General features: G+C 37.8%; 3 protein-coding genes across 6 annotated transcripts in view; all 3 read left to right on the forward strand.

Moving 5' to 3' along the window:
- The window catches only part of slc4a2b (solute carrier family 4 member 2b), a 49,176-nt gene extending 37,310 nt beyond the window's left edge, over window positions 1-11,866 (forward strand). For 3 of the 4 annotated variants that reach the window (XM_088001484.1, XM_015007212.2, XM_015007213.2), the window contains 15 exons: window positions 578-713; window positions 1,490-1,691; window positions 1,764-1,872; window positions 2,534-2,718; window positions 3,371-3,590; window positions 4,131-4,337; window positions 4,944-5,092; window positions 5,456-5,650; window positions 5,904-6,134; window positions 6,563-6,652; window positions 6,722-6,888; window positions 7,408-7,661; window positions 7,729-7,898; window positions 8,760-8,933; window positions 10,138-11,866. In XM_088001484.1, coding sequence (XP_087857610.1) covers window positions 578-713; window positions 1,490-1,691; window positions 1,764-1,872; window positions 2,534-2,718; window positions 3,371-3,590; window positions 4,131-4,337; window positions 4,944-5,092; window positions 5,456-5,650; window positions 5,904-6,134; window positions 6,563-6,652; window positions 6,722-6,888; window positions 7,408-7,661; window positions 7,729-7,898; window positions 8,760-8,933; window positions 10,138-10,218 — 2,570 coding nt within the window. In that variant the 3' untranslated portion in view covers window positions 10,219-11,866. The remainder of the gene's footprint in view (window positions 1-577; window positions 714-1,489; window positions 1,692-1,763; window positions 1,873-2,533; window positions 2,719-3,370; window positions 3,591-4,130; window positions 4,338-4,943; window positions 5,093-5,455; window positions 5,651-5,903; window positions 6,135-6,562; window positions 6,653-6,721; window positions 6,889-7,407; window positions 7,662-7,728; window positions 7,899-8,759; window positions 8,934-10,137) is intronic. The other variant, XM_015007214.2, reaches the window with a different exon arrangement.
- Window positions 11,867-19,038: 7,172 nt separating this feature from the next.
- On the forward strand, window positions 19,039-20,664 carry LOC148153424 (uncharacterized). Its single transcript, XM_088001321.1, has 4 exons — window positions 19,039-19,289; window positions 19,947-20,051; window positions 20,203-20,304; window positions 20,392-20,664. Exons 1-4 carry the CDS (start codon window positions 19,050-19,052, stop codon window positions 20,479-20,481), a joined length of 537 nt encoding a protein of 178 aa, XP_087857447.1. The 5' UTR covers window positions 19,039-19,049; the 3' UTR covers window positions 20,482-20,664.
- A 2,158-nt stretch (window positions 20,665-22,822) lies between these two features.
- LOC148153425 (uncharacterized) lies at window positions 22,823-25,640 on the forward strand. Its single transcript, XM_088001323.1, has 4 exons — window positions 22,823-23,142; window positions 24,934-25,044; window positions 25,127-25,228; window positions 25,325-25,640. The coding sequence occupies exons 1-4, from the start codon at window positions 22,951-22,953 to the stop codon at window positions 25,409-25,411; spliced, it is 492 nt and encodes a 163-aa protein (XP_087857449.1). The 5' UTR covers window positions 22,823-22,950; the 3' UTR covers window positions 25,412-25,640.
- Window positions 25,641-27,315: the final 1,675 nt, after the last annotated feature.

The raw sequence follows: 27,315 nt of genomic DNA on the forward strand, positions 1-27,315 counted from the left end.
TATTTATTTATTTGTTTTTGGCCTTTTCAGACCATTCAGGTTTATAGGGAGACATTTCAGAACATGTTATATTGTAGTTCACCTTTCCCTGATGTACAGTACTATCATAAAACAGATTATATTATGCAATTGTGAATTGAAACTGTCTTCTGTAGTTTATCACCAAAGTGGTGCTGGAAAAGTTTGAAAACTTAAAAATGTATATTGATATTTATTAATTTGTAATAAAGTGTAATCTAATGTTTGATTAAAAGTCTAAATTTGGAAAATCTTGTTTCAACTCTAAATATTAAACACTTTTTTTTCTCACTATCTGAATTTAAATCAGACTAAACTATTCTTGTTTTAGATTGGTTAGAATTACCAAAATAATTTTTGCTAAATGCCAGAAAATTTTGAGAATCTTTTTCCAAAAGAAATTTTTCTGTAACTTCAGGCGTATAAAGGGGGGAAAAAATCATCTCCAAACTGTGGTGCTGGAAAAGTTTGAAAACATCACCTTGAAAGTGCTTTAATTTTCCTGTAACGGATGCTGCTTACCTGGCAGGAGTGAAACGCGTTCTGTCTGTGTTTACAGGTGCGGTGCTGCTGGATTTGGACCAGAAGACTCTGCCGGGTATCGCCCACCAGGTGGTGGAGCAGATGATAATTTCCGACCAGATCAAAGCGGAGGACAGATCCAACGTCCTGCGAGCTCTGCTGCTTAAACACAGGTAGAAAGATGAAGTAAACCTTGGATTTTATCACAGATTGTTGACAATACTCACTTTGCTCCCCTTTAAAAGTCATAAACTAATCAGTAGTATCAGATATTACTAACTAAATTTAACTGTCACAGCAAATTCTCAATTTTAGGAAGAAGCAGTCTTTACTTCCTGTTCATTTATTCAGTGGGGGCACCTCTTTGATCATTCCTCTTAAAACCAGACTTCTACATCCTCTTAAGCTCTTTTCTTTACAGCTGGAGTGGGAGTAGATCTGCCACAATAACAAATTTTGTTGGACGATAAATTACCCCAGAAGTTATTGCAATAAACGATAATTTGTAATGACACTGTTTTGGTAATAATGACGCAAGAACAGGAAGACATTTTAAATATCCAAAATAAATAAACAAAATGACAGAAACAACAAATAAAATTAGTTATAGAGTCTCTGTCAACAAAACTGTCCTTCAAAAAAGGGATAGTTGAGACTAAAGCACCAAACTGAAGACTCCAGCTTTTGGTAGAAAGAGAAAAACGATAAATCATGCAAATGAAAATTGTTGAGCTTATTGCCTAAGTGGGAGCCACAAAACTATTCCAGTTGCTGCAAAAGGCCCTAAAGATGCAAATTTATTAATACTTTTATGTTAAATCTGCTGTTTCTTCTGTCCTTAAAGTTTTTTTCCCTCTCTGCTGCTTCCTGCTAGTAGATGGCTTCATGCTTGGTCTTTGCCCCTCTTCCTCTTGCTCAACCTCTCTCTCCCTTTTGCTGCCCCCCAAAGTCACCCGAGCGATGAAAAGGAGCACGTTAGCCATTTCCCCAGAAACATCTCAGCAGCCAGCCTTGGCAGCCTTTTACCGCACCACCACGCCGCCAACCACAACCATCAGCTGGAGCCGTCTGTGACCGACCCGCTCATGGGAACCGTCAAGTCCGAGGTGGACAATGACGCTCGCATCGAAATCGACAGGAACGAGCCACAGGTACGTCTGGGTTCCCCCCGGCTGGTAGAGGCTCTCGCTCACACTTCATCGTCCGTGTTGTTGCGTTTTCAGCAGAAGGAGCCGAGTCTCGGGCCGGGCATGCATCGATCCAAGTCCAAACACGAGCTGAAGTTGCTGGAAAAGATTCCGGAAAACGCTGAGGCCACCGTGGTTCTTGTGGGTAAGTTGTTCATATCCAAAACCAAATATTACCTTTTTTTATGTTCTGGTTCTACTTTAAACAGGTTAGGTTAGGTCTATGTCCAAAAATAACACATATTTTTGACAAAATCATTCTTGGATAATGAGATTTCAGTTCTGATATTTTGAGCTCCTTTCAAATTGCGCTTTATCAGGGCCTCCTGTCACTTTAAATCCAGATAAACTGCTGCTGGCCAAAACCCCCAACATAACGTTAGTAGTCACATGAAAGTTACTACGAATAGATCCACAATAATACAACCTTACAACTTTGAAAAGCAGTTAGATTAGTCAACGACAAAACTCTTGTCTTTTCCAGCAGCCATTGTACAGCGCGCACAGCAGTAAAACCAGCTGACCAAACGTGCTGGAACTCTGCTTGTGTTGCTAAGTAATGGGCTGGGGGTTGCTAGGTAACACCGCAGTGCCTGCTGATTTGTAGCATTATATTCTGGAGGTTTTTGAAACGGCTCACTTTCTAGATGGCAAAACATTAACTTACTGCCAGAAAATGTCAGTTTCCTTTTTTTTTTTTTTTTTTTTTAAAGTTCTTGTTTTTAGAAGGAGTTGAGACCCAAATGGAAGCAAAAAAAACAAACATCTGCTTTAATACTCCTTTGCCTTTTGTTGTGTTTTTCCAGGTTGCGTCGACTTCCTGGAGCAGCCCACCATGGCGTTTGTGAGGCTCCAGGAGGCGGTGGAGCTGGAGTCCGTTCTGGAAGTTCCTGTTCCCGTCAGATTCCTCTTCGTTCTGCTTGGACCTCCAACCACCAGCATGGACTACCATCAGATTGGACGCTCAATCTCCACCCTCATGTCTGACAAGGTGAGCAGAAAAATAAATGGATGCTGTTGTCTGGGGCTGGGCTTCTCATGCCAGATCTCAGTTTAGTTGATTTTGCTTGTTTTCTTTCTAAAGAAATTACAGGAAATATTTTCAAAAGGTGCCATTTGTTTTAGTTTTAGTCATCCCTTCTCTGAGTTGCGTGATGGAGAATTAAAACCAGGCTACGAGAATTTTTGTTTAATTACCAGAAAGTAGTCGTCATATTAGCAGAAAAATTATGCAGTTTCACCAGAAACATCTTAAATTAAGAGTTTTAATGAGGGGGGAAAAAAGCTTCATTATCAGGATCTGATGTAATAAGCTCAAGTTGTGTTGATCTTTCTTTGAAATAGTCCTGCTAATGATTTGATGCTGATGTGTTAAAAGATTAACTTTTTATTCAATATTATCGTCACAAAAGTTTTCAAACAATTACACTTTATTCTGGTGTTATTGTGTGACCCTTATATTCAGTTGTGAAACTTACCTGAATATAAAATCCAACTAAATAGAAACTGTGAAACTCGCTCAAATACGCCACAAGATGGCGGCCTTGGTCGGGCGTGCTGCAAACCCAAGGAGTGCATTGGTGAAACAAGTCCTAAATAACACATGTTGAGTTGATTTTTGTGCATTTTTCTTTTGTCCTCAGCAATTTCATGAGGCAGCTTACCTGGCGGACGACAGGCAGGACCTGCTGAATGCCATCAACAGCTTCTTGGACTGCAGTATCGTTCTGCCGCCATCGGAGATGGGAGACGACGAGCTGCTTCGCTCTGTTGCTCGCTTCCAGAGAGAAATGCTCCGTAAGAGGGAAGAACAAGAGCAGGTCAAGCTGCTGGCTAAAGAGCCGAAAAGCTTCGAGGACAAAGGTCAGCTCTTCTGTCAAGGGAAAACATTATTTTATCGTGTTAAGGACCATTATGTTCCAACAGCAAACTGGTCAAATGATCACTGTTTACTTTGCATTATGTATACACTTACACCTTTCATTAATATGCTGCCTGAGTCACCATGGTTACCATTTTGTGAACTCTTAACAAGTGAGAATATCATTGCAATGTTGATTTATATTAGTAAATCAATCACATATTTCATTCAGAGAGTTTCATTTTTAGTAATTATTTCTGTTTTAGATGATTGGATGGTTATTATTATGGTAAGTAATGAAAACCCAAAATTCAATTTTTAAGGTAACTTGTTACATAAAACAAATTTTAAAAATTCAAGGGTGGACTAATGCTACAAAAAAATTACAAACAATAAAAAAAGGGACCTGGTGCCCAAGTTTTAGTTGATTGTAGATTTTTCTTAAACAACACAGGTCATGAATATGATACAAGTGGTCCTGATCAGCCTGAAAAAGTGAGATAAACTGCTTTATAACAACTTGAATGTCTTTTCTCACCCAGAGGCCCTCCTCAAACCTTCAAAACAGTCAGACGACCCCTTGGAGCGCACGGGCCGCCCCTTCGGAGGCCTTATAAGAGACATTCAGCGTCGATACCCAAAATACATCAGCGACTTCAGCGACGCCTTGAACAGCCAGTGCATGGCGGCGGTCATCTTCATCTACTTTGCTGCTCTCTCTCCAGCTATCACATTTGGAGGTTTACTAGGTACGGATGTGTCTCCTCATTTCATAATGTCAGGGTTTTGTAATGTTGGAAATGAGAGCATAATAAATCCTTTCCAAAGCTTTTACACCCTTTACGTTACTTTACTGCTTTGGTTTTTGTCCATCGTTTGAGTTGAGCTGTTCAGTTTGACTTGCCTTCATAGGTCTACTCACTGAGTCTTTTTGTTTGCTCCTCTCCACAAGCTAACGCATGTCTTGTTAACTACCAGTTTAAAAAACTCAGGCTTACTCCTGCATCTTATGTTTTTAGCTTTAGCTTTACATTGTTCTGCTCCATTTTGTCGCTTGTTGTTCTTAATATGTGCAAATTAGAGATTGTCAAATCACAATGCAACTTGCAAAATAACTCTTAAAGACTCGACCTTGGGTAAAATTTATTTCCACCTATTTACATTACACTTTTCTTCCAAACAGATGTATTTTCTTTTGTTTTTGAGGTAAATTGCGTAGAATAAAGCTACATCAGAGTTGGAAAATGTTTGCCCACTAAACTCGGGTCTTTTGAAGAAGGATTTTCAGACCTCTTTCTGTTCATGTTTTGGTAGTTAAAGTTTTACTGACGAACTCTGTATGTGTTTATCTGAAGGCGAGAAGACGGAAGGACTGATCGGGGTTTCTGAGCTGATCATCTCAACGGCAGTCCAGGGAATCCTGTTCTGCTTACTCGGAGCTCAGCCGCTGCTGGTCGTTGGTTTTTCTGGGCCCATTCTGGTCTTTGAGGAAGCCTTTTATAGTGTAAGTTTTAGATTAAGTTTAATTTTAATAAAAACGACATGTAAAATTGAAAGGCACAAGGAATCATCCCTGAGGTACACCCCAAATGAGCAGAATAAATTATACTGTTCAAATGTGACAGAAAATAGGAGGTGCAAGATGTTTTAATAATGTCAAAGGCAGTGGAGAAGTGGAAAAGAGTTCCTATGCTGTCATTTATGCTGTTTTTGCTCTAAATTGCTCTTAAATTATAGCAACTGTGCTGCAGTTTCCTACACAAAATTATTTACTTCAAGCTTAAATGATCCATAACTTAATTTCCACGACTTGCATCGACATGAACGCTGGTTAGTCCACATTTCTCACTCTTCTGCATCTCCACAGTTCTGCAAATCAAACAACATGGAGTACCTGACGGGCCGCGTCTGGATTGGGTTCTGGCTCATCGTCATCGTGATCGTCACAGTGGCCTTCGAAGGCAGCTTTCTGGTGCGCTTCGTCTCCCGCTTCACCCAGGAAATCTTCTCCTTCCTCATCTCCCTCATCTTCATCTGCGAGACCTTCGTCAAGCTGGGCAAGGTATGCATGAGAGAGAGAAGTTTTCGTTTGCGTAACAGACGTTAAGCCAAAGTGACTAATCTTTGGACGCCGTTCAAAACATGGGGTCAAAATGAGTGTTTTCCTAATGAGAGCTCCTTTAATCTGGTGTGATGGATTTAATTTGAAAGATTAATCGACTGAAGGTTTGTTATTATTAATAATTATTATTGTCCAGATTTAGAACGATGCCGTAATTTTAGGTTGGTGTTTAATGAAAGACTTTTGCGTTCAGATATTCAAGGAGCACCCGCTGAAACGCTGCTCAGTCAACAGCACCACAGTAGAAGAAGAAAAAGAAGTCGTACTAGGAAACAGAACGATGAGGGAGCACAACGACACCCACGTCGTCACGGTTACCGGGGAGCCCAACACGGCACTGCTTTCTCTGGTTCTCATGGCCGGAACGTTCTTCATCGCCTTTTACCTGCGGAAGTTCAAGAACAGCGCTTTTTTCCCCGGGAAGGTGAGAGAGTTTGATTTATGCAATGAAAAGTATTCAGCATCACTGGGAATGTTTTTTTGTTAAATGGGCTGGTTAAAAGCTGTGCAGGGGTTGAAAATGGCCCTCACTCCACACTTTGGGCACCTCTCCATTACGGGGTCATTATCTTCAACTATTTAAACTAAAGCTGAGATGATTTTAGAGCTTTATTAACTTGAGTTAATCTTCTCTGTTGAAGATTGTATGAGCATGTCATTTTTAATGACAGAAAAATGGGAAATACAGAAAACGTCAGTGATTGTAAAATTTGCATCAATAGTTGCGATCACAACTTCCTGGAGGAACTGAATATTTAGCTAAATGTTCATAGTGAAACCTGCTGAAGCGACATTCTGTAACTGGTTGTTTCCACCTCTTCGTTTCCAACCAGTTTGCGTTTTATTTTCTAGTGTCGCAGGATTATTGGAGACTTCGGGGTCCCCATTGCGATCCTGATCATGGTTCTGATGGACTACAGCATAGAAGACACTTATACTCAGGTTGGTTTCAGTGGTTTGGTTTCCCTCCTGTCCAAACGCTGCTGAGTGTCGTCTCTGTCCTCTGTCCAGAAACTGAGCGTCCCCAGCGGTTTCTCTGTGACGAGTCCCAACAAGCGAGGCTGGATCATCAATCCTCTGGGCTCGGACGGACAGTTTCCCGTCTGGATGATGTTCGCCTGCTGTCTTCCCGCGCTGCTGGTTTTCATCCTGATCTTCATGGAGACGCAGATCACAACGTGAGTAGAACCGCAGGCGCCATTTTGATTTGAACCTAGATGGTCAATCAGCGAATAAACAGACGGGAAGCTGAGAAACCTGAAGACTCTCTGCTCTCCTCTGAGCCTGGAGATGAAATCAAGGAGAATGATTTCTTCTTTCTGTCCTTTTCCCTTACTTCCTTTCCCCCTTGTGTTTTTCCTTTTTTCCTTCTGTCCTTCCTTCAAGTTGTCTTTTTATTCCTTTCTTGCTCCCTTGTTTCCACTCTTTTTCTTCTTTCCTACTAGCTTTCCTTTCTTCTGTCCTTCCTTCCTTGCTTCCTCCCTTTTAACCTTGCCTTCTTTGCTTTTAATCCTTTTTTGAATTCCTCCTTCCTTGCTTTGTCTTGTTCCCTTGCTTGCCTTTTTATCCTCCCTTCCTTCCTCAGCTGTATTAGATGTGTCGTAAGCATCTGGTTTGTTTATTTTGCAGCTTCAGGTTTGCGTTTCCGCATCAGGCTTGATTTGCTAGATAAACTCTCCTTGTTTTCTCTCCTTCAGGCTCATCGTCAGTAAGAAAGAGCGGATGCTGCTGAAGGGTTCTGGTTTCCACCTTGACCTGCTGCTCATCGTGGTCCTCGGCGGCACCTCGGCGCTCTTCGGCCTGCCGTGGATGGCCGCCGCCACTGTTCGCTCCGTGACCCACGTCAACGCCCTGACGGTCATGAGCAAAGCCGTCGCCCCTGGAGACAAGCCTCGCATCCAGGAGGTGAAGGAGCAGAGGGTCACCGGGCTGCTGGTCGCCGTCTTGGTTGGTGAGTGTCAAACTGGGACCTTTTTGCTCCCATTAAAGCTTCTTTTACTGGTGGAGTTTGTGTCCAGGTCTGTCCATTGTGATCGGCGACCTGCTGCGTCAGATTCCCCTCGCCGTGTTGTTTGGCATCTTCCTCTACATGGGAGTGATGTCGCTCAACGGCATCCAGCTGACAGAGCGAATGATGCTGCTCCTCATGCCGCCAAAGTATCACCCTGACCACACCTACGTACGCAAGGTGAGTCCAGATTAAAAACACGTGATCGATATCAACAGATGATAGATCTGTTGCAGCGTTTCCCCCAGAAAACACGCCAGGGCAGGCATCCAGCGGCTCACCATGTAAATGAGTTAAATAAATAAAATGGAACTTATGTCATTGGATGGCATTATTAACAAAAACCTGAACACTAACTATAAAGTCTAAGAGGCAAACAATTTTAAAGTGTCCAAACATTTTTTTATCCTTTATCTGTGACTTGTCACTTTATTTACTGAAGTTTCACCAAAGAGATTCTTTTAACTTTTCTTTGCTATCACTGTTATTAATAGTAAATAAACAAACAATACTTAGCCTGCTGGGGGGGGGCCAAATAAAGCCTGGTGGCCCAACAGACTTATGATACACTGGGGGAAACTCTTTGGTGATGGAATATTCATTGAACTCTGATCCAAAACTGCACAGCATTCTGGGCGATGTAGGCAGAGAAAAGGCTTTAACCTCTTATGGCCAGCTAAGCTAGGTTGGTGGAATGAACAAACTGACTCAGTCTTTGGTTACCTAGCAACAACCTGCTGGGTAAGAAGCAGATTCAAGTTCCGCCCCCAACTTTGGTTACCTAGCAACAGCGGGAGTTTAAGATTCTAACACTTTTCCTATAACTGCTAAAAAATAAAGTGAAAATTGTGAATAAAGTAGAATATTATGCCACCAGTTTGGCAGTATTTCAGATATTTAAAACAACAACAAAAAAAAACAAATCAGTAATTAAATAATTAAAATGTATTATGATACAAGTGTTTCATCATATCAGTTGACATGTACTGATATGAAATGTCCGTTTCCCGGTGGTAAACTGGACTGATTTGTGTCCGTCAGGTTCGTACGTGGCGCATGCATCTCTTCACCTGCATCCAGATGGTGTGCTTGGCCGTCCTCTGGGCCGTCATGTCCACCCAGGCGTCTCTGGCTTTCCCCTTTGTCCTCCTCCTCACTGTCCCCGTCAAGATGTTCGTGCTGCGTCGCGTCTTCAACGAAAGAGAGATGGCATGTGTAAGTCAAGTTTTTATTTGATTGTTGCAGCCTAAAATTGCTGAATTTATGAAAAACATTGTGAAAAATTCAACTTTTTTTTTTTTAAATTGCAGTTACATTTGTTGAGCTTTACTTTTGCAATAAACACTGCAAAATTGCTGGACATAACCTTCCCAAAAAGACAGGATTTTAACAAAAAGAGGCAGTATTATGTAAAATCAGCTTTTTGGAGTTTTGCATCATGTGACTGGAGTGGTGCCTTGATTCTTTCACTCCTGGGTGGACCTGGCATGCATCTGCTGAGCTCATTATATGAACTACTTCAATGCAGCACATGTAAAAATGTCAAAAGGGCAGAATTGTGTTTTCCAGACGTGGTGGCATTTTAGAACATAAAAATGCCACTATGAGAAACTGTAGCCTTCAATTGTTAACCAAATTATATGCATTTCAAATATGACTTAAAAGAAATTTCACTTTGTAATTCAACAACTTGAAAGTGTCCAATTTCAAGTTGCTCTTTCTGAAACTCTGCCTTCAGGAAGTCATCAGAACATGGCTCTTCTATTAACCCTTTAACATTTTTACCAGAGTTTATGCTAATTCCTGCTGGCTAGTCTAAAGGAGCTGAGTGGGGGAGGATTGCAATGTAGGTCTGAAAATGCAGCTCAGAGGAGGAGCTGCGCCTGTAAGGCGGAGCTAGGTCCACCCTGATGTTTTGCATAGGCTGAATGGTTGCCATGAAGATTGAAGGATTTCTTAAACATGCAAGAAGGACTCAAACACTCAAGTACTTTTTTGACAGTGGAATAACATAGTTATTATTGTAGTTCTATTAAAAGAAGCAAAAAGAAAATATTTACACAAGAAATAATATAAAAACAGGACGTAAGAGGAAGACAGTCGCCACCTTCTGGCTACACTGTGTTCTGCGCCTCAGTATGTTGCCATTTCCTCTGGTTTTTCTGTGAAATCACCTGATGATAAAAGCTCAATCAAAACTTTAAAAATAAGACAGACATCCTGATGCATAAGAATCGAGGTTTAAAATATTATGCAAAAGTAACATGAAACTAACCAGCTTATTTCTACAATACTACTACAGGACATTTGTTTTCATTTTACATTTTTGTTTTTAAGTTGTAAATCATAGAAAATCATCAAACTTTAACATATAGGAAAATTAATACATCCATCTTTCTTCTCTTTATTATTTTTTTAGCTGGACGGTGATGATGCAGAACCACATTTTGACGAGCGCGATTGTCATGACGAATACTCTGAGATGCACATGCCCGTGTAGCGCCGCTCCCAGGCCTCGCATCGCCACTCAATCCTACTCCACTCGACACCGAAGCCCATCAGAACCGCTGACCTCAGGGTCAGAAACTTGAAAGTAAAGCTCGCTGGAAGAATCTGGTCAACAACATCTCTGCTTGGGCGCCTTTTTGTGCTTGATAGCGACAACAAAATGAAGAGATTTAGCTTTATTTCTTTATTTTTTTCATGACATTTTATTTTTATTTAAACATTTATTTCAGGGGACAAGAGATTCCAAATAAAACGAAGTGATTGCAAGCTAAAAATTAATATATAGCAGTAGACGTATGTGCAAAACTGATAACATTTTAGCCCTGAAAGGTTGCTATGATTCACATTGAATATGTGGAAGATATCTAGGATACATTCCTTAAAATTAACATGTTGTTAGTACTAGTCATGTTTTTTTCTTCCTTTTACACCCACTAAGCGCCTTATGAAGGAAACGAGATACTGAGCAGTTTTTTCTCCTCATTCTGTCTTATTTTAGACGGTCAATCACTTTAAACATGAAGCTTGTAGCACTTTTTATAAGAAACCAAATCTGAACTGTATTCTGTATAATTATTTTAGCTGCTTAGTGTTCGTAGTGTGGCTTTAGTTGAGGGATTTTTTTTTTCAGCCTGCTTTTTCATCATTTTGTTTTGTTTTTAACTCTGATGCTGCGGTTTAAATCAATTTCAGTGCCTGCAATGATGCAAGATCACCAGCAGAGGGAGATCTTGAATTACTGTTAATGTTTCACCAGAAAATGCAATTGTTCTGTTACATTAATGCCATGAAATCATGTTTGTCATCATAGAGACTTCACTTTTTTTATTTAAAAAAACACAGTGGCGGTATAGATGCACTCGAATTGTCTCCACGCACATGTGCAGGGCACTAATGTTATAATATGTTGTGACTCGGTGAGGAAATGCTGTAAAGTTGTCACCCTTTTGTCCCAGTGCCAAATATCTGCGGTTAGAATAACAAGCTGCAGCAGATTGGTTATCTCCGATCTGATCCTGCGTTTTTTTTTGTTTTTTTTTCACTTTCACTCTAAAACATTCCATATTTTAACTTTTGCTGTGTTAAAACGGTCTAATCATTTCAGATTCCCACACAGACTGAATAGAAAATCGATGCGTCTCTGCTTTTTAAACTCTGTGTGTTTTAATCATTTTCATCGTGCGGTTAAAGCTTTGACTGTCAAACACTTTAAAACTGACTTTGTTACATTATGTCAAACACTACTTTTCCCCTCCGAGTGCCTCAGCCTGACTGAGATGGTGCCTTTCTGGAGTCAAAAGTCACAAAAAGTGAAGTGCCTGTAGGGGGAGGGGGGGTAGCCCACACGTGTGTTTAGGATGGCACGTTAGTGTTCAGCACTTTTCAAACATCTCTGGATTATGCATCACTGCTGTTTGCTTAAAGAATACTACAGAAGTTTTTTCTGCTTTTAATGTATGCAAACACTTTTTTTGTTTTGTGCTGTCTGTTTCTGATCAGTGTGCCTGTGTAGCTTCAGATTCTGTGATCAAGTCGTTATGAAGTGTGTAGGTTTGTTTTTATTGCAATACAAGTCCATGAGACTGTTGCTGATAACTTGTCCATCAGACATTGATGACAAATAAAGTATTTTCTATTTACCTGGGTTTATTTATTATTCATGAACATGTCATCCCTGCTTCAAATAAAGAGTAACAAAGTGCTTGGTGTGAACGCACCACTAGCTTTAGCGCCACTAATACCATCTTGAATTAGTGCTTTAGCTCTGTTATAGTCAAATTAGCTTTGTAATGTTAGCTTCCACTAATACTGTGTTAGTGTCATAGCATTAGCATCTGCTAGTACATGTGGAAATAGTGCTTTGAATTAGTGCTTTAGCTTTAATGGTGTCAAATTAGCATGGCAATGTTGGCTTCCACTACTATGTTGTATTAGTGTTTTACCATTAGCATTTGCTAGTACATGTGGAATTAGTGGTTTAGAGTTGGTTTTCACTAATACTATTTAACTCTTTAGTATAAGCTTACACCACATACCATGTTGACATAGCACTTTAGTATTACTTGTTGAATTATTGTTTCAGCTTTGGCAGAATTAACTTTTTAGCTAGCTGTGCCCACCACTGAATCTCTATATTTACCCCACAGCATGATGCCGCCAAATAAAAATAGTGCAAAACGATGAAAATGTGTGTGTGTATATATATATTATATATATATATATATATTATATATATATAATATATATATGTATATATTATATATATATATATATATTATATATATATATATGTGTGTGTGTATGTATATATATATATATATATATATATATATATATATATATATATATATATATATATATTGATTCTTGAGAATAGGGACAAAACGGGTCCTATGGATAAAGCATGAAATTTGAATAAAATATACACAAAATATATATTTTTCAAATATCTAACTAAACTAACCTGGGTCATGTGAGCACAACAATGTATATTTTTCTTTCTTTTGCTGAATATTTTTTTATTTTAAACATTGTAGTCGGTGGATGATGCCTGTAAAAGCCCTTGTCCAGGAGCAGAACTCAATACATTCTTATAGTTTAAAACAATTAAAGAAATACTAAAATTATATATTATGACAATTAAGTATAAGTAGTCATATAAATAATTATAAAAGTATCGATAAATTGAATTAAAAATAATTTTTAGATATTTTCCAACTCCGTTGAAATTTGTCCTTAGTTTTTGTCAACACAGTCAGAAATGAAAATAATGTAAAAAAATCAGGCATTATTGGGGGGCACCAGAACTTCTGAGGACCCCATGACGTTGTCTTTTCTCTTCCTTTGCTAGGAGGGCTAGTTAGCTCCGGTTAGCTTAAGTTATTCTTTAGTTTTTTCTTCTGTTTTATTCCTAAGTTGTTTGTCACAACCATGATGTGTCAACTCCATAACTGACAATTTAAAAAACTTTGATGAAATTTTGCGAAATAACAGCTTAATTTTGGTATAATGTAAAGATTTCATGGACCTGACGAGCTACAATATGGCCTCCTTCAGAATAACATCATATAAATTGAGGTAGTTTGGCATTTCGTCAACTCCGTCAGATGTCAACTCCGTCAGAGTTTTTCTGACTCTTTCAGTGAAATTGTTGTCAAATCTCACTTAATTGTGCAACTAATTCATTTTAATGTATTTTACATGAATTGCATTACTTCACATGTACCAAGTTTTTCATTTTACTCACTAGTTTGTCACCACCTTCAGTTCTGTGTCAACTCCGTCATGCACTGTCAACTCCATCAGATGGACTTTTTCTTGTTTTTTGTTTTAAATAATATTTGTTTTATTTCTTGAGAAGCATTTGTCTGTAAATTGAGTAAAAATATCACTAATGGGGTATTTTAAAAATCATTTTAGATTTATTTTTGTCAGATGGTGATGACAAAGTTTTGGGTCAGGTCGATTAAAAATGTAATTCTTTTTAAAAATTCGCAACTGGGAGCCTATATATATATGGGAGCCTATATATATAGCCTATATATATAGCCTATATATATATATATATATAAGAACCACTGACACACACACACATATTTTTATTTTTTATATATATATATATATATATATATATATATATATATATATATATATATATATATATATATATATATATATATATATATATATATATATATATATATATATCTCGGTCTCAGAGGTTCGGCGGAGCCTCTGCCGCGGAGGTAAAGACACACGTGTGAAGTCGTGATGACGCCCCGCTTCGCCGTCACTTGCTGCAGAGGATCATGTTACGTTGCTGAGCCAATCAGAGCTGCGGAGGAGCACTGATTAAAGGAGCTCCACTCTCAGCATGGATTTGAACTTGTGTCTTTAATTACTTAAGCAAAACTCACCGTTTTTACCAAATAGACCCTTTTCACATGACGTCACACAACCTCCGTTTTGGCTCGAAGCTGTGTATCCTTAGTTCCGGTGTACATAGTAAGTAACGATAAAGTTGTCTATTTCATATACATATATATATATATGTAAGTAAAATGGACACATATAAATCTCTATATATCTATATAGAGACATATATATAGAAAGAGAGATTTAGATATTTATATATATGTATATATCTGACAGCATATGTTGATCAGACAGAACACCGGAGCATGGAGTTTACACAGTCTCTAAAACATTTGCCTAAAATAAGATTTGAAGATAGATCACGATTTGCAAACCAATTTTCTCTGACAACAAAATCTAAATTAGACAAAGGCTAGAAATTCTTCACCGAACAAAACCTGTTTGACTATGAAGGTAGGTATTTTTGTTTTGCGTAACCGTTAGCTTAGCATTAGTGAATTTTGTTAGCTAGCTAACTACGTGACATAACTGTTCCTTAACCAGAACTTTTTACTGTTTTTGAACTATAACGTTTTAGGCTCTAATCTTGATCAGATTCTTAAATTATTGACTGGAGTTGCCACTCATCCCATAAAATAGGGGTTTGTTTGTTATAAGCGGAGATGTCCGGTGCCGCCGCTGCTTTGTAATGCCTTCCTCTAATCGGACCACTTTTTCGGTAACGAATAATCTAACGAGTTCGTATTTCAAATCCAGTAATCAGATTAAAGTTATTTTTATGTCCTTTATTTTCCATTAATACAGAAAATGAACCTCTAAACGTTACATCACTGACAGGCGGCGGTGTATATGTTTCCTAACTGTGGCTAAAGCTGCTGCTAGCTGGTTTACTCATGATCGGAGGCTGGTTGGAGAATGGTGAATTGACAATGACTAATAACGGTTATCTAACACGTAAACACTGTTTTATAAAATACAGAAAGTGAACCTCTAAACGTTACAGCGCTGACAGAGAGTATATTGTTTCCTAAATGTGGCTAAAGCTGCTGCTAGGTGGTTTACTCTCCGATCGGAGGCTGTTTATTTTACACAGTTAGAGAATGGTGAATTTACAATTATTAATAACAGCTATCTAACACTTAAATGCTGTTATTATTAAACTTACCTTTTATTATATCCTTAAGATTATGAGAATGCGGGAATTTTTCAGCTTGGTTCCCAAGGCAAAATCACACCGGAAGTAAAGATACCCAGGTTTGAGTTATGGCGGCCATTGTCTGACGTCACTGTGAAAAGGGTCTATTCCATAGACATAATATAAGGATAGACGCCTCATGCCCCGCTGTCGCCTATTGTCGCTGACGAGATTTAGGGCGGCCATCTTGGAGCGGTATACCACTCTACTCGGTCCTATGTGTTTAACAGGCACAGTGACGGATCAGCGCATTTAATCGATCATAACACGCTTTTTTGTTACTGGAAACCTTATTCAAACAGCTATCAAAGCTACATTTATAAACAATTGTATTATTTAAGTATGTTATTTAAGTTATTTAAGTATTTAAATATGCTTAGTGGCTAAAACAATAGAATAGGAATGGAATATTCTGATATTGATGTATAAAGAGCATATTACAAAGCACACAGCCGTTCATAATTTATTTAATAAATTATTTAGTAATATCAATACATATTTAAATAACTATACAACACAAATAAAGATTCATAATGGCACAAATAAATAATTAATACTGAATTAATAAAAAAAAAAATTCCCCTCTCACCCTCCGTGGGTGGTCTCTTTCATCCTCTGAGCTCGGGTCCTCTACCAGAGGCCTGGGAGCTTGAGGGTTCTGCGCAGTATCTTGGCTGTGCCTAGAACTGCACATTTCTGGACTGAGATGTCTGATGTTGTTCCTGGGATCTGTTTGAGCCACTGCTCCAGTTTGGGGGTGACTGCCCCGAGGGCCCCGATGACCACAGGCACCACTGTGGTCTTCACCTTCCAGGCCTTCTCCAGTTCCTCTCTGAGGCCCTGATATTTCTCCAGTTTCTCATGCTCCTTTTTCCTGATGTTGTGGTCACTTGGTATTGCTACATCCACCACAACGGCTTTCCTCTGTTCTTTATCCACCACCACAATGTCCGGTTGGTTCGACATTACCATCTTGTCTGTCTGGATCTGGAAGTCCCACAGGATCTTAGCTCGGTCATTCTCCACCACCTTTGGGGGTGTCCCCCATTTTGACCTCGGGGCTTCCAGTCCATATTCTGCACAGATGTTCCTGTACACTATGCCCGCCACTTGGTTATGTCGTTCCATGTACGCTTTCCCTGCCAGCATCTTGCACCCTGCTGTTATGTGCTGGACTGTCTCAGAGGCCTCCTTGCACAACCTACACCTTGGGTCTTGTCTGGTGTGGTAGATCTGAGCTTCTATTGCTCTGGTGTTTAGGGCCTGTTCCTGGGCGGCCAGGATGAGGGCCTCCGTGCTGTCCTTGAGTCCAGCTTTCTCCAGCCATTGGTAGGATTTCCTGATATCAGCCACTTCAGTTATTTGTCGGTGGTACATCCCATGTAGGGGCTTGTCTTCCCATGATGGTTCCTCCAGCACCTCGTCCTCTGTTCCCCATTGCCTGAGACATTCGCTGAGCACATCGTCCGTTGAGGCTTTGTCCTTGATGTATTTATGGATCTTAGATGTTTCATCCTGGACAGTGGCTCTCACACTCACTAGTCCTCTGCCTCCTTCCTTACGGCTCGTGTACAGTCTCAGGGTGCTGGATTTGGGGTGGAACCCTCCATGCATGGTTAGTAGCTTCCGAGTCTTAACATCCGTGGCCTTCATCTCTTCCATTGGCCAGCTAATTATTCCGGCAGGGTATCTGATTACTGGTAAGGCATAGCTGTTTATTGCACGGATCTTGTTCTTGCCATTGAGCTGGCTTCTCAGGACTTGCCTTATTCGTTGGAGGTATTTGGCTGTGGCTCCTTTCCTTGTGACCTCATCGAGGTTGCCATTTGCTTGTGGTATTCCCAGGCTATACAACACAAATAAAGATTCATAATGGCACAAATAAATAATTAATACTGAATTTTATATATATATATATATATATATATATATATATATATATATATATATATATGTTTATATATATATATATATATATATATATATATATATATATATATATGTTTATATATATATATATGTTTATATATATTTATATATATATATATATGTTTATATATATTTATATATATATATATATATATATATATGTTTATATATATTTATATATATATATATATATATATATATATATATATATATATATATATATATATAAATATAATTTTTTTTATAAAAAAAAAAAAAATATATATATATATATATATATATATATATATATATATATATTTTTTTTTTTTTTTTTTTTTTTGCCGACTTCTAGCTTCAGAGATTCAGCAGTTGAGATTAAGTCCAAAATCTGATGAGATCCATCCTGCTGCAGTGAATTCGTCTCTCTTTATAGATTTCTCCCTCTTCTTCCTCACATCGTGTCTTTATGAAACTTTCAAAACAAAAACGGAAGATTTGGGATGTATCTTACTAGTGAAAGAATTACATATAAATAATAGTCTTTACCACCTGTGTAAACTTTGCTGGTGAATGTTATAACACATAAGTTTTATAATATGTGTTATATTGTTTCATTTCTAATGCTCTTGTGTCATATAATCTAAGTCAATGTTAGAGAATAATTAATATTTTTAGATGTACAGAATCTCAGTTAGTCTTCATAGCGGGGCTGAACCCGTATTACACCGGGTTCAGATACCAGCTAGGCGAGATACCAGCTAATATTAGCTGGTATCTCGCCGGTGGACATAAATACAGTAAAGTAATATTCTAATATATAATATAATCACAATATATACACAATAATATGTCCATCTTACTTGTGAAATGCTGTCTGTGGAGCCCTCACATCAATAATCCATCGATCCGAACAATAATATCCCTCAGAGCTGAGGCATCGTCTATTGTTTTGATTGAGGAAAGTAGGAGTTTATACCGCTCTAAGATGGCCGCCGTATTTCCTGCGCCGGAGCAGCCAATGCGGCGTCTACCCTTATATTATGTCTATGGTCTATTCTGTAGCTTTCGGTGTACTTCTAAATCTGCTCTTTAGTCGCATCTTTTCGGGCCTGCTACTGCCTCTAGTGGCGTGGGGGTGGTAACACAACTAATATAATTACATTACTAAATCAGAATACCACAAAGTCTTTATTTATTATTCATTTTTCATTCTCTTAAGAATGTAGAGCTAATTAAATGATCTAAACAAGACCTTAAAGTGGTTCCAGTTTCTCTCGATGACCAACCTGTTGAAACTGTGGCAAATTTTAAATACCTTGGGTCGTTCCTGGACAGTTAGCTCAACTTTGCTGAAAACACTGACTATATTTTGAAGAACTGTTCTCAGAGACTCTACCGTTTAAGAAGACTTAGTAATCATGGGGTGACCCAACTAGACTCTATGTCTTGAATTTTGGGGGGGAAAAAAATCATATTTTATTTATCACTACAGAAGGGTTCGGTGAATGCGAATATGAAACTGGTGGGTTCGGTACCTCAAAAAAGGTTAAGAACCACAGAGATGGATATATATATATATATATATATATATATATATATATATATATATATATATATGTGTGTGTGTGTGTGTGTGTGTGTGTGTGTGTGTTCATATTTAGGTTCAGATATTTTAGAAGCACAGCAGGCTAGTACATGATTACGTTGGACAACTTGGTTTGGAAGACAGAAGGAGTTTATCGTGTCTACAACCCGCCTCCTGAAGTCGGAATGTGGCATGATTGAGCTTGTGTCCCTCAATGGGAAGAGGAGGGCCGGATGTTTCCCCTCTCTTCAGGAATATGGGTTGGCTGCTCCACTTTCTGCCCCGCAGACACAAGCTAACCACGATGGCTGCTTTCCTGCTCTGGGTCTTCAGCCTCGGCTGCCTGGCTTTGCCGTCCGACGCGCAGCCGGCTTACAACAACCTTCCTGAATCCTTCAAGAAGGGAGTGGATTTGACCCTGGAGGAAGTCGGCTCCCATGCCGGCATCCTGCATCACTTTCTCTTCTTCAGGAGTTTGGAAAAGTTCGAATTTGAGGTAAAGTTCTGTTGCTTTCTAATAACATCTACTGCACTTTGTCAGATTGTTAGTTTCAATTTACTTCTGTTATTTCTATGTATTTTTAGTTTAGTTTCTAGTGCAAATGCCTTAGGACATCTGAAATAAAACTGAATTTTCATGTTTTTCTTGTTTATAGTGACAGAAATTCAACGTTTGTCTTTCTGTGTGTGTGACAGGAAATTTTAATTTTAATTTTGCTCTCTTTTAATAAAGGTCCAACTGCCTTTGAAACCTATGTACAACACAAAGGTTGCTTTGTTTTTTTAACATTTAACATTGGTTAATGTGCTGTACTTGATAAAATATATTTGAATTAAAATAAAAGTAGATTACAAATAAGGTTTCAGCAAAATATAGGAGCTTGTTTTACGCCAATAATTCTATAAAACTACTCATATTTTTCTAAAACTTTACTTGTCAGTTTTGTCTCATTTAAAGTGTAGTAAGATATTTGCACTAGAAACTAGTTTTTGTTTTTGCAGTATACTGTGACGTTTTCTGCTGCCTTGTCTTTTTTCTTTGGTTTTTATCTAGTTAAAGTCTTAATAAGATATTAACAAATAGTATTCATTATAATGAATTTCCAGAGCATTTTTAATATTAATATCATTGTCGCTTCACTTCCTCCTTCAGTCCGGCTTTAATGTGAAATTCGTCAAGCACAACTTCTACCTTAAAGCCACAAAGTGCCAGAAAGGAACCGTCGAAGCCACGAGCTGCCAGTTCAGAAACGACAGGGTGAGGGTTGTTTTTTCCTCCTTTCCTTTGTTTTTTGTTTATCTGATTTGGCAGCTCACTGGAACCGGGAAAGCAGGGAAATGTGGAATGTGGGTTTGGAGGCGCCAGTTCTGACATGCCTCTGCTGTTTTGTTTGTGCGCGTTCATGCAGCCGCTCATCGACTGCGTAACCTGTTACAAAACCTTCCAGGGAGAGATTGAAGCAGAACCACAGCCGTACATCCACTGCGTCCACAAACCAGCGCTGACCGAGGTCCGTTTGAGCCTTCCTGACCTTTTGTTGCTTCAGACTTAACCTGAAGGCTGTGCTGGGTTTGACTTTCCTCCTTTTGTTCTGCAGGACATGAGAACCACCAGAACCAAACAATGCGAAGCTCTGAAGTACAGCATTGGCACTCCGACTCTTCTCTCATCAACTGGAGACAATTAAGAAAGTTTAACACGTCAAAGCTAAATTATTCTGTCTCCTCTGTTATTGTTTTATCAAAACTAACTTTTATTATGTTGATTTGATGTATATTTTCTCTAACAAAATAATGGTAAAGTGCATTGTATCTCTGTCTCATTACTCAAACACACTTATCTAGTAAATAAAACGTTGAAATCACTTTAATACTGAATCTTGTTACTTTTGCACCTTATTTTTTCTTTTGTTGCATTTTGCAGTGGTGTCATATTTTAAATTCTGTTGTTTTAACCTAAAGTTTACCAAAAAATATCACATCATTATTTATTAAACTGAAAAGAGCCAAAACTGTAAAGCTGTATCTGAAAAAGTAAATACACCGGTTTTGTTTTTTTCCCACATTCACTCTAAAACATTCCAGATGTTAACTTTTATATTAAAACTGTTTCCTCAGTGAATCATACTGAGGAATTATGACCCACTCCTCTTTATGTCGTTGCATTTCAGTTTGGACATGTCAATTTCTGCTCAGCTCTGTCAGATTGATGTCTAGACTTTGACTAGTCTGTTCCAATGCACTGATTTCTCCATTCCTAAAGTAAATTTTCTTTAATAAGCAACATCAAAATAAAGCAGCAGGAATGTATTTAATTTAACAAATAAACGTGAAATTTGTTGCCTAAATAATTTTTACATTGGAATGTGAACCTCTATGATTCAGCAGGGGTGTACTTTCTTTTTCCACTGTGACTACAGCTTGTCTGGTTTCAGGTTTTTACAGCATTTTGTATCACCAGAATCTGACTGAATTTTAAAAGCTAGTTTTCTGGAAATAAATGCTTTAAAACACATTTTCCAGTTTGGCTCCTGGCTGATGAACAAAACAAAACTTGAAAACTCAAAAATAAAGATTATAAAACGGGGATCTCGACTTGAATATTCTTTATAAGCTGGTTAAGAAGTTAAAGAATCTATTTTTACGCTTCCAAAAATATTAAAATCGTTTCTTAAATATCTTATCTCTGTAAGCAGAGCAAAAATAACTGCTTTCTTCACCTAATCACTGTTTGTTGATGCAGTTTCACAGTCTGCTGGGTTCATTTCAAGCAGAAAAAATATTTGGCTGCCAACACAAAGTCTGAGTTAGTTAAACTGCTCCAGTAGAGATTAAAATAATCTGTGATCTACAGATGGAGAGTAAAATATCCAGCAAACTGTTTACCAGAAACTGGAGGTGGGCAGAAATGAAGAGGAAGCTGTGCGACCCCAACTGGACGAGGAAGTTTAAAATAAGAATTTGGACTGCAGTACATATGGAAATCCACAAGTGCCACAATTCAATCATGTAAAAAACGTCAAAAGTTGATGTGAATTTTTAAATAAATGGTAAATAAATAAAAAATGTTATTTGCTAAAAATTTCATTATTGTTTGTATATTTTATGCATCCTGGTGATCTAGGCTGTATGGGCAATAGGTGGTTTTAAACAGAATAAAAAAAACATAGCTTGTATTTCAGTTGTGCCTTGTTTTCTGTTGAATTCATGTATGTGGATTCAATGGAGTTGGTGAGCGCTGCTTGATATTGAGAAGAGAGGGACTGTTTTATGTGCTTTGTTTGGGTTGCACTGTATTTGATCTCACCTCAAAATTTAGAGAATTTAATTAATTTTGACACTTAAGTAATTCATTACTTATGGTGGCTCAGAAGGGTCAAGGAAAGGCAAAAGTCACAACAGAACAGAAAGAAGCCACAACAATGAAAAGCCGCAACGAGACAGGAAATGGATGGAATGCAAAGCAAAAACACGAGAAGTTGCCACTTTTAAGTAACATTAACATTAATCTTGTTAATCTCGTAAAAGTCTGATGAAATGCGACAACCTTTCACACTCAAGACGATCGCATTTGGCTGTTGTGCGATCGCAGCCTGAGGTTTTTGTTACTTTTTGAGATCTTTTAGCCTACCTCATGTTGTCATGCAGGTCCTAATTTAAAAAAAAATTAGACAATTCATTATTTAACCTGTTACATTTCCACATAGGACCAAATTAAGTTTGAGTAGATTTTGATTTTTTTAGACATTAAAATAATTAGTCCATATTTTGTATTTAGTTAGTTTTGTTTTAATGATTTGAAACGTTTAAGTGACCATTTCAGTCTGTACTCTAACCAAATGAAATGTTGAAGCTTTTATTTCGAAGTGTCAATAACTTTATGTCCACTAAGAGAAATCCTGCTTTTCCTGAACAGTTTCTTTTATAAATCTTCTCTAAATCGTCTTGGGAAACGCTTTCATTTCCTTCTCCTTCAGTTTCATTATTACGCAATTCAGTGAGTCTTCCAACTGTTTTCTTCATTTCTCCGGTTCACCTCTGCAGCCATAATAGGACTTGTTTTGGACGCCAGCAGAGAAAGGGAAAGAGAGAGAGAGAGGGGAAGGGTATTCACCCCTTGAAGCTTGGCTGTTTTCCTCACACACAGTTGGAGGAAGATGGCTGCAGGGTTGCTGCTGCTGGTTTGCGCCGGAGGTTTGCTGCTTCCTGCCGAGGCCCAGGACTCGTACAATCAGCTGCCCACCGCCGTCAGGGCCGGAGTCGACCTCGCCTTGGAGCAGCTGATGTCCCACGCCAGCGTCAAACACCATTTTCGCTTTCTGAAAAGCGTGGAGAAAAAGGAGCGTGATGTAAGTTTGAGTTTCTCTAATTTACATTTTCCTAATCTTGTTAAATCACAGAATCCTGTCGCTTTGGTATTAAAATCACGTCAGGATTGATTACTTAGGCTTGTTCCCTCATGTCCTCAGAAATGTGATCATAAGTTTTATTTTACAAAATAAATGTAAAACTTCTTAGTAAAATATACTTATTTTAAGCGAATAATTTCTTAACATCGATGAAAAAGTACTAGTTCTGCTGGCAAATCTTTTCACTTATAATTTGGGAAAATGTCTTATATAAGTGAAATAATCTGCCAGCAGAACTAGTTTTTAAAATCTAAATTAAGGAATTACTCACTTGAAACAAGCAAAACTTTCTGAAACATTATTATCCAACTGTGCTAAGATATTTGATAGAAACTAAACCAAAAGTACTTGGTAAGACTGAAGTGCTGGTTTAAACATGTTTCAGTTTCTTTTCCCCTCTGCTTCCAGAAAGTTCTGGTTCTGACTTGTTTTCCCATCTGTTTCGGATCAGGCGCACTTTGGAACCCATACTGTAAACAAGTTTGCTCTGGCCAGATAAAAAAGGTGGATAAAGTTGATCCTATCTGGAGCGGAGGGAATAAATAAGATGGGAATAAATAAGAGGGGATCTTGTCTGGAGTTAATCACTGTGAAATAAAAGGGTCCGATATGTTTTTTAATGAGTCTGTTGCTATAGAAATGATCAATTACTCTAAAAACAATGCCATCTCTGACACAAGTTAAACCAGTTTCTGTCAGTTCGACCCAAATGGCAGCCAGAAAGCAGTAGTATCCTCGTTTCACGTGGATGATAGTTAGGAGTTTCTTTAATCATTTTTCTCCAGGTTTTAAATCGTTATCCATCAGAAAAAGTAAAAAATAATCCAATTTAAGTTTCCTTCTCCAGGTTTTTATTCATAATGTTCAGAAATGTCTGAATTTACAATGCCCGGCACTCTTTCTAGACTTCTAAGGTGAGGAAAAACAGTCCCACAGCATGACAGATCCTCCACCGTACATAATGGGCATGACACATTTTCATGCGTTCGTTTCTGGCCGCATTCAGCTCGATTGTTTATTGCAGAAAAGCTCAATCCCACTCTCACCAGAACAAAGCAGTCAAGTTAAAATCCCAGCAGCACTGAGCAAACTTCATGTTTATGTTTGTGATGGTGGGAGAGACAAAGCCCTTTGAAAATTATAGCTGTAGATTTGAAAATACTTAAACCAGTAGCTATTTTGTGATTTCATGACTCTTGTCTTTGCCATTTTGAAGAGTGGTAAGAGGAACTCGTGGATTACAAATTAAGAAATCTCTCGGCTTCATTTATTTTACAATTCTTGACTTGTCAAATAACACATTGGATAGTTTTTATTTATATAAAGCAAACATTTGTTGTGCAAAATGATGCAAGAATGTTTAACATGATGGAAAATCGATGCTGCAGCTAAGATTTTCATTGATTTCTTTTTTATATTTGTTTAGTTTTATATCAAAAAGATGAATATATGCAAAATCAGAGCCTCGGTGCTTTACTTCTCTATCATTAATGATTGTTTTTGCCATTTTGTTTTGACTAAATTGAAAAAAATCTATGCATATGAAGCAGATTAACATTAAATCTGCCATTTTTCATGGTTGAATAGAGGAATATCCAACCCAGTTATGATATATTTTATGAATCTTGCATTGATGGAAAACATCTCTCTCATGCAAATTCAGTCCGTTTCATTTTAGCTAAAAATAAATGTGGTTTTTGACCAATAAATCTGTATTCTGGTGTTTTGCAGGAAGGGTTTGGTGTGCTTTACCTCTACCATAACTTCCACCTGAGGCCCACCAGATGTGCCAAAGGAACACCAGCTTCAGACTCTCGTGTCTGTCACTTCAGGAACGACAGAGTGAGTTTAGACCCAGAACCAAAGATTAACCACGTTTTCACAGGATTACGACCTTGGGTGTTTTTATTTTTATCATCCACAGCCAGTGATGGATTGTGCCGTTTGCTATAAAACGGTGAATGAGCAGATAGAAATGACTCCCGAGCCGTATGTTCACTGCATCCAGAGGCCGAGGCTCACGGCGGTAAAACTTTCATCTTTCTGGTTCTGATGATGCGTTTCAGCTGATGGAGGAAGTGCGCTATGTTGATGTTTCTGTTGATGCGCTTGCCCGTTTCAGGAAATGACAACAACACGGCTGGACCACTGGAAGAAGATGACCTACAGAACCGGCGGTGCCAGTATCATGGCCCTGTCCACTGGCTAAAGATGCGCTTTACATGTGAAGCATCACAGCAGACAGACTTCACACATGCATAAATAACTCTGTCAAAATGTGTGATTTTCTTTTTCGTTTTACTGTTACATCTGACATAATAGTCTCTGATTTATATTCATTTTATGTTCCTAAAGTGACTTTATTCCAAATATAGTCTTGTAACTCAAAACACTTTCTCTGGATTTATCAGTAGAAATAAAAAATTTTTAATCCTGGATGTCAAAGAGAGCTTCATTCATTCATTCTTAATGATCTTTATCAAAATCAATTAATATTAAATTTGGGCTTTTGGTGATGGAATGGTTGTATAACAGCATCAGAACATTTCTAAATTTAATCTGTATGGTGTAAAAAGAAAGGTTTCCAGATATATTCATACATCCCACTAATATTATGGTCTTGAAGTAAAAATTAAATTTGCACAATAAATTTTGACTTTTCAAACTCGTAGATTTGCTAGTTTTTTCTATAGAATTTCTGATATCAAACTTTCAGTGTTTCTATCTACAATTGCCCTAATACGTTGTTGCCTCTGTCTGTTGCCATGCATGTTCAATAAATGTTGCTTAAAAAAAACTCTCTTAATTTTGTTGCATTTTCAGAAACAGATTATTTCTGAAATCATAATATAAAAGACAGTAAAACATGAAATGAAACAAAGTACAAGTACGCACACGTCGTTTTAAACGAAACAATAGTGGCACCAAGTGGCTGCGAGAGGAACTGCATGAGTTTTATACATTAAAAAAAGGGGCAAAAAGATCCAGTATGTTGCCTTGTTCTGCCACAGACAAGTAAACAAATTTCTTTTGCTTCACTGCAGTTATGTTCATCAAAAGAAAAGGAAATACTTTATGGTTTGTGAAGAACATATAAAGAGGCAATGCATGATTAATAAAAATATGAATGATGATCCTCAAATACCAGTCGCTGTCCAAAACGAAGTTAATGATCAAAATGGACAACTGAAATGTGCGTCTGTCTGCAGCTACAGGACAGTGGTGCTATTAAATTAAATACTGCTGATCATGACTAATGTAAATGAGTCTGTATCTGTCATGGCCTCATAAAAACAAGCAGTTCAGTGGAACTGTTTGAATATATACAAGTCTTGGTTTGAATAGATTCCTCAGCAGTTACCTTATCTTTCCCTGACAGCAAAAGCCAATGCATTAAAATTTAGAAATTGAGCATTAGCAATTATTGTCAGCAACAATTTTCTTTTTAAATATTCTGAAATATAAGGGAATTAATCAGCTTTGAGTTATTTTTGGACACTTTCTCAATATTTGGTATTGAATTAAAGCAACACATTGCGGTTTCTTTGTTATTAGAAGATAACTAACAAAAACTATGTTTAAAATTTCTTCTTGTTTTCAAATGCTCCATGTGTTTTTATTTAGATTAATATGTAACTAAAGAAACAAACTGTTGCGTCCTTGGTGCACAAAGGAGCGTTATCACAGATCCTTCCTCCCAGCAGCTGGAAGACTTTAATACCATCACTGCTAAAAATAACTAATATGTTTACATTTCTACTGTTATTTTCACATTTTCTGTCATTTTAAATAAATTCCCACCTCATATATACTGTTTTTTTTATTACTTGCAGTCTGTTGCTGCTATCTTTGTGCAAATATTAACATATTATAAAAGTTTTAAATAGCCTTTCTGTGTTGCAAATGTCTCTGCGCATGCCATTTTTTAATAGCTGTACAGTAAAATTACAACACAAATTCACTTGGTCCATGATCTCTTTGTGAGGTGAAGCGCCGCTTTCCCAACAACAGAGATACTGAGAGTTCAGAGGTCATGAAGCTGATATTCAAAATACAACAAACTATCTCCCAAAGTTATTTCCATGCACTGTATGGAAAGACACAAGTTTATTT

This window comes from Poecilia mexicana, unplaced genomic scaffold (assembly GCF_051168715.1).
Source record: "Poecilia mexicana isolate PSO_F unplaced genomic scaffold, ASM5116871v1 scaffold_20, whole genome shotgun sequence".
Classification (NCBI taxonomy): domain Eukaryota; kingdom Metazoa; phylum Chordata; class Actinopteri; order Cyprinodontiformes; family Poeciliidae; genus Poecilia; species Poecilia mexicana.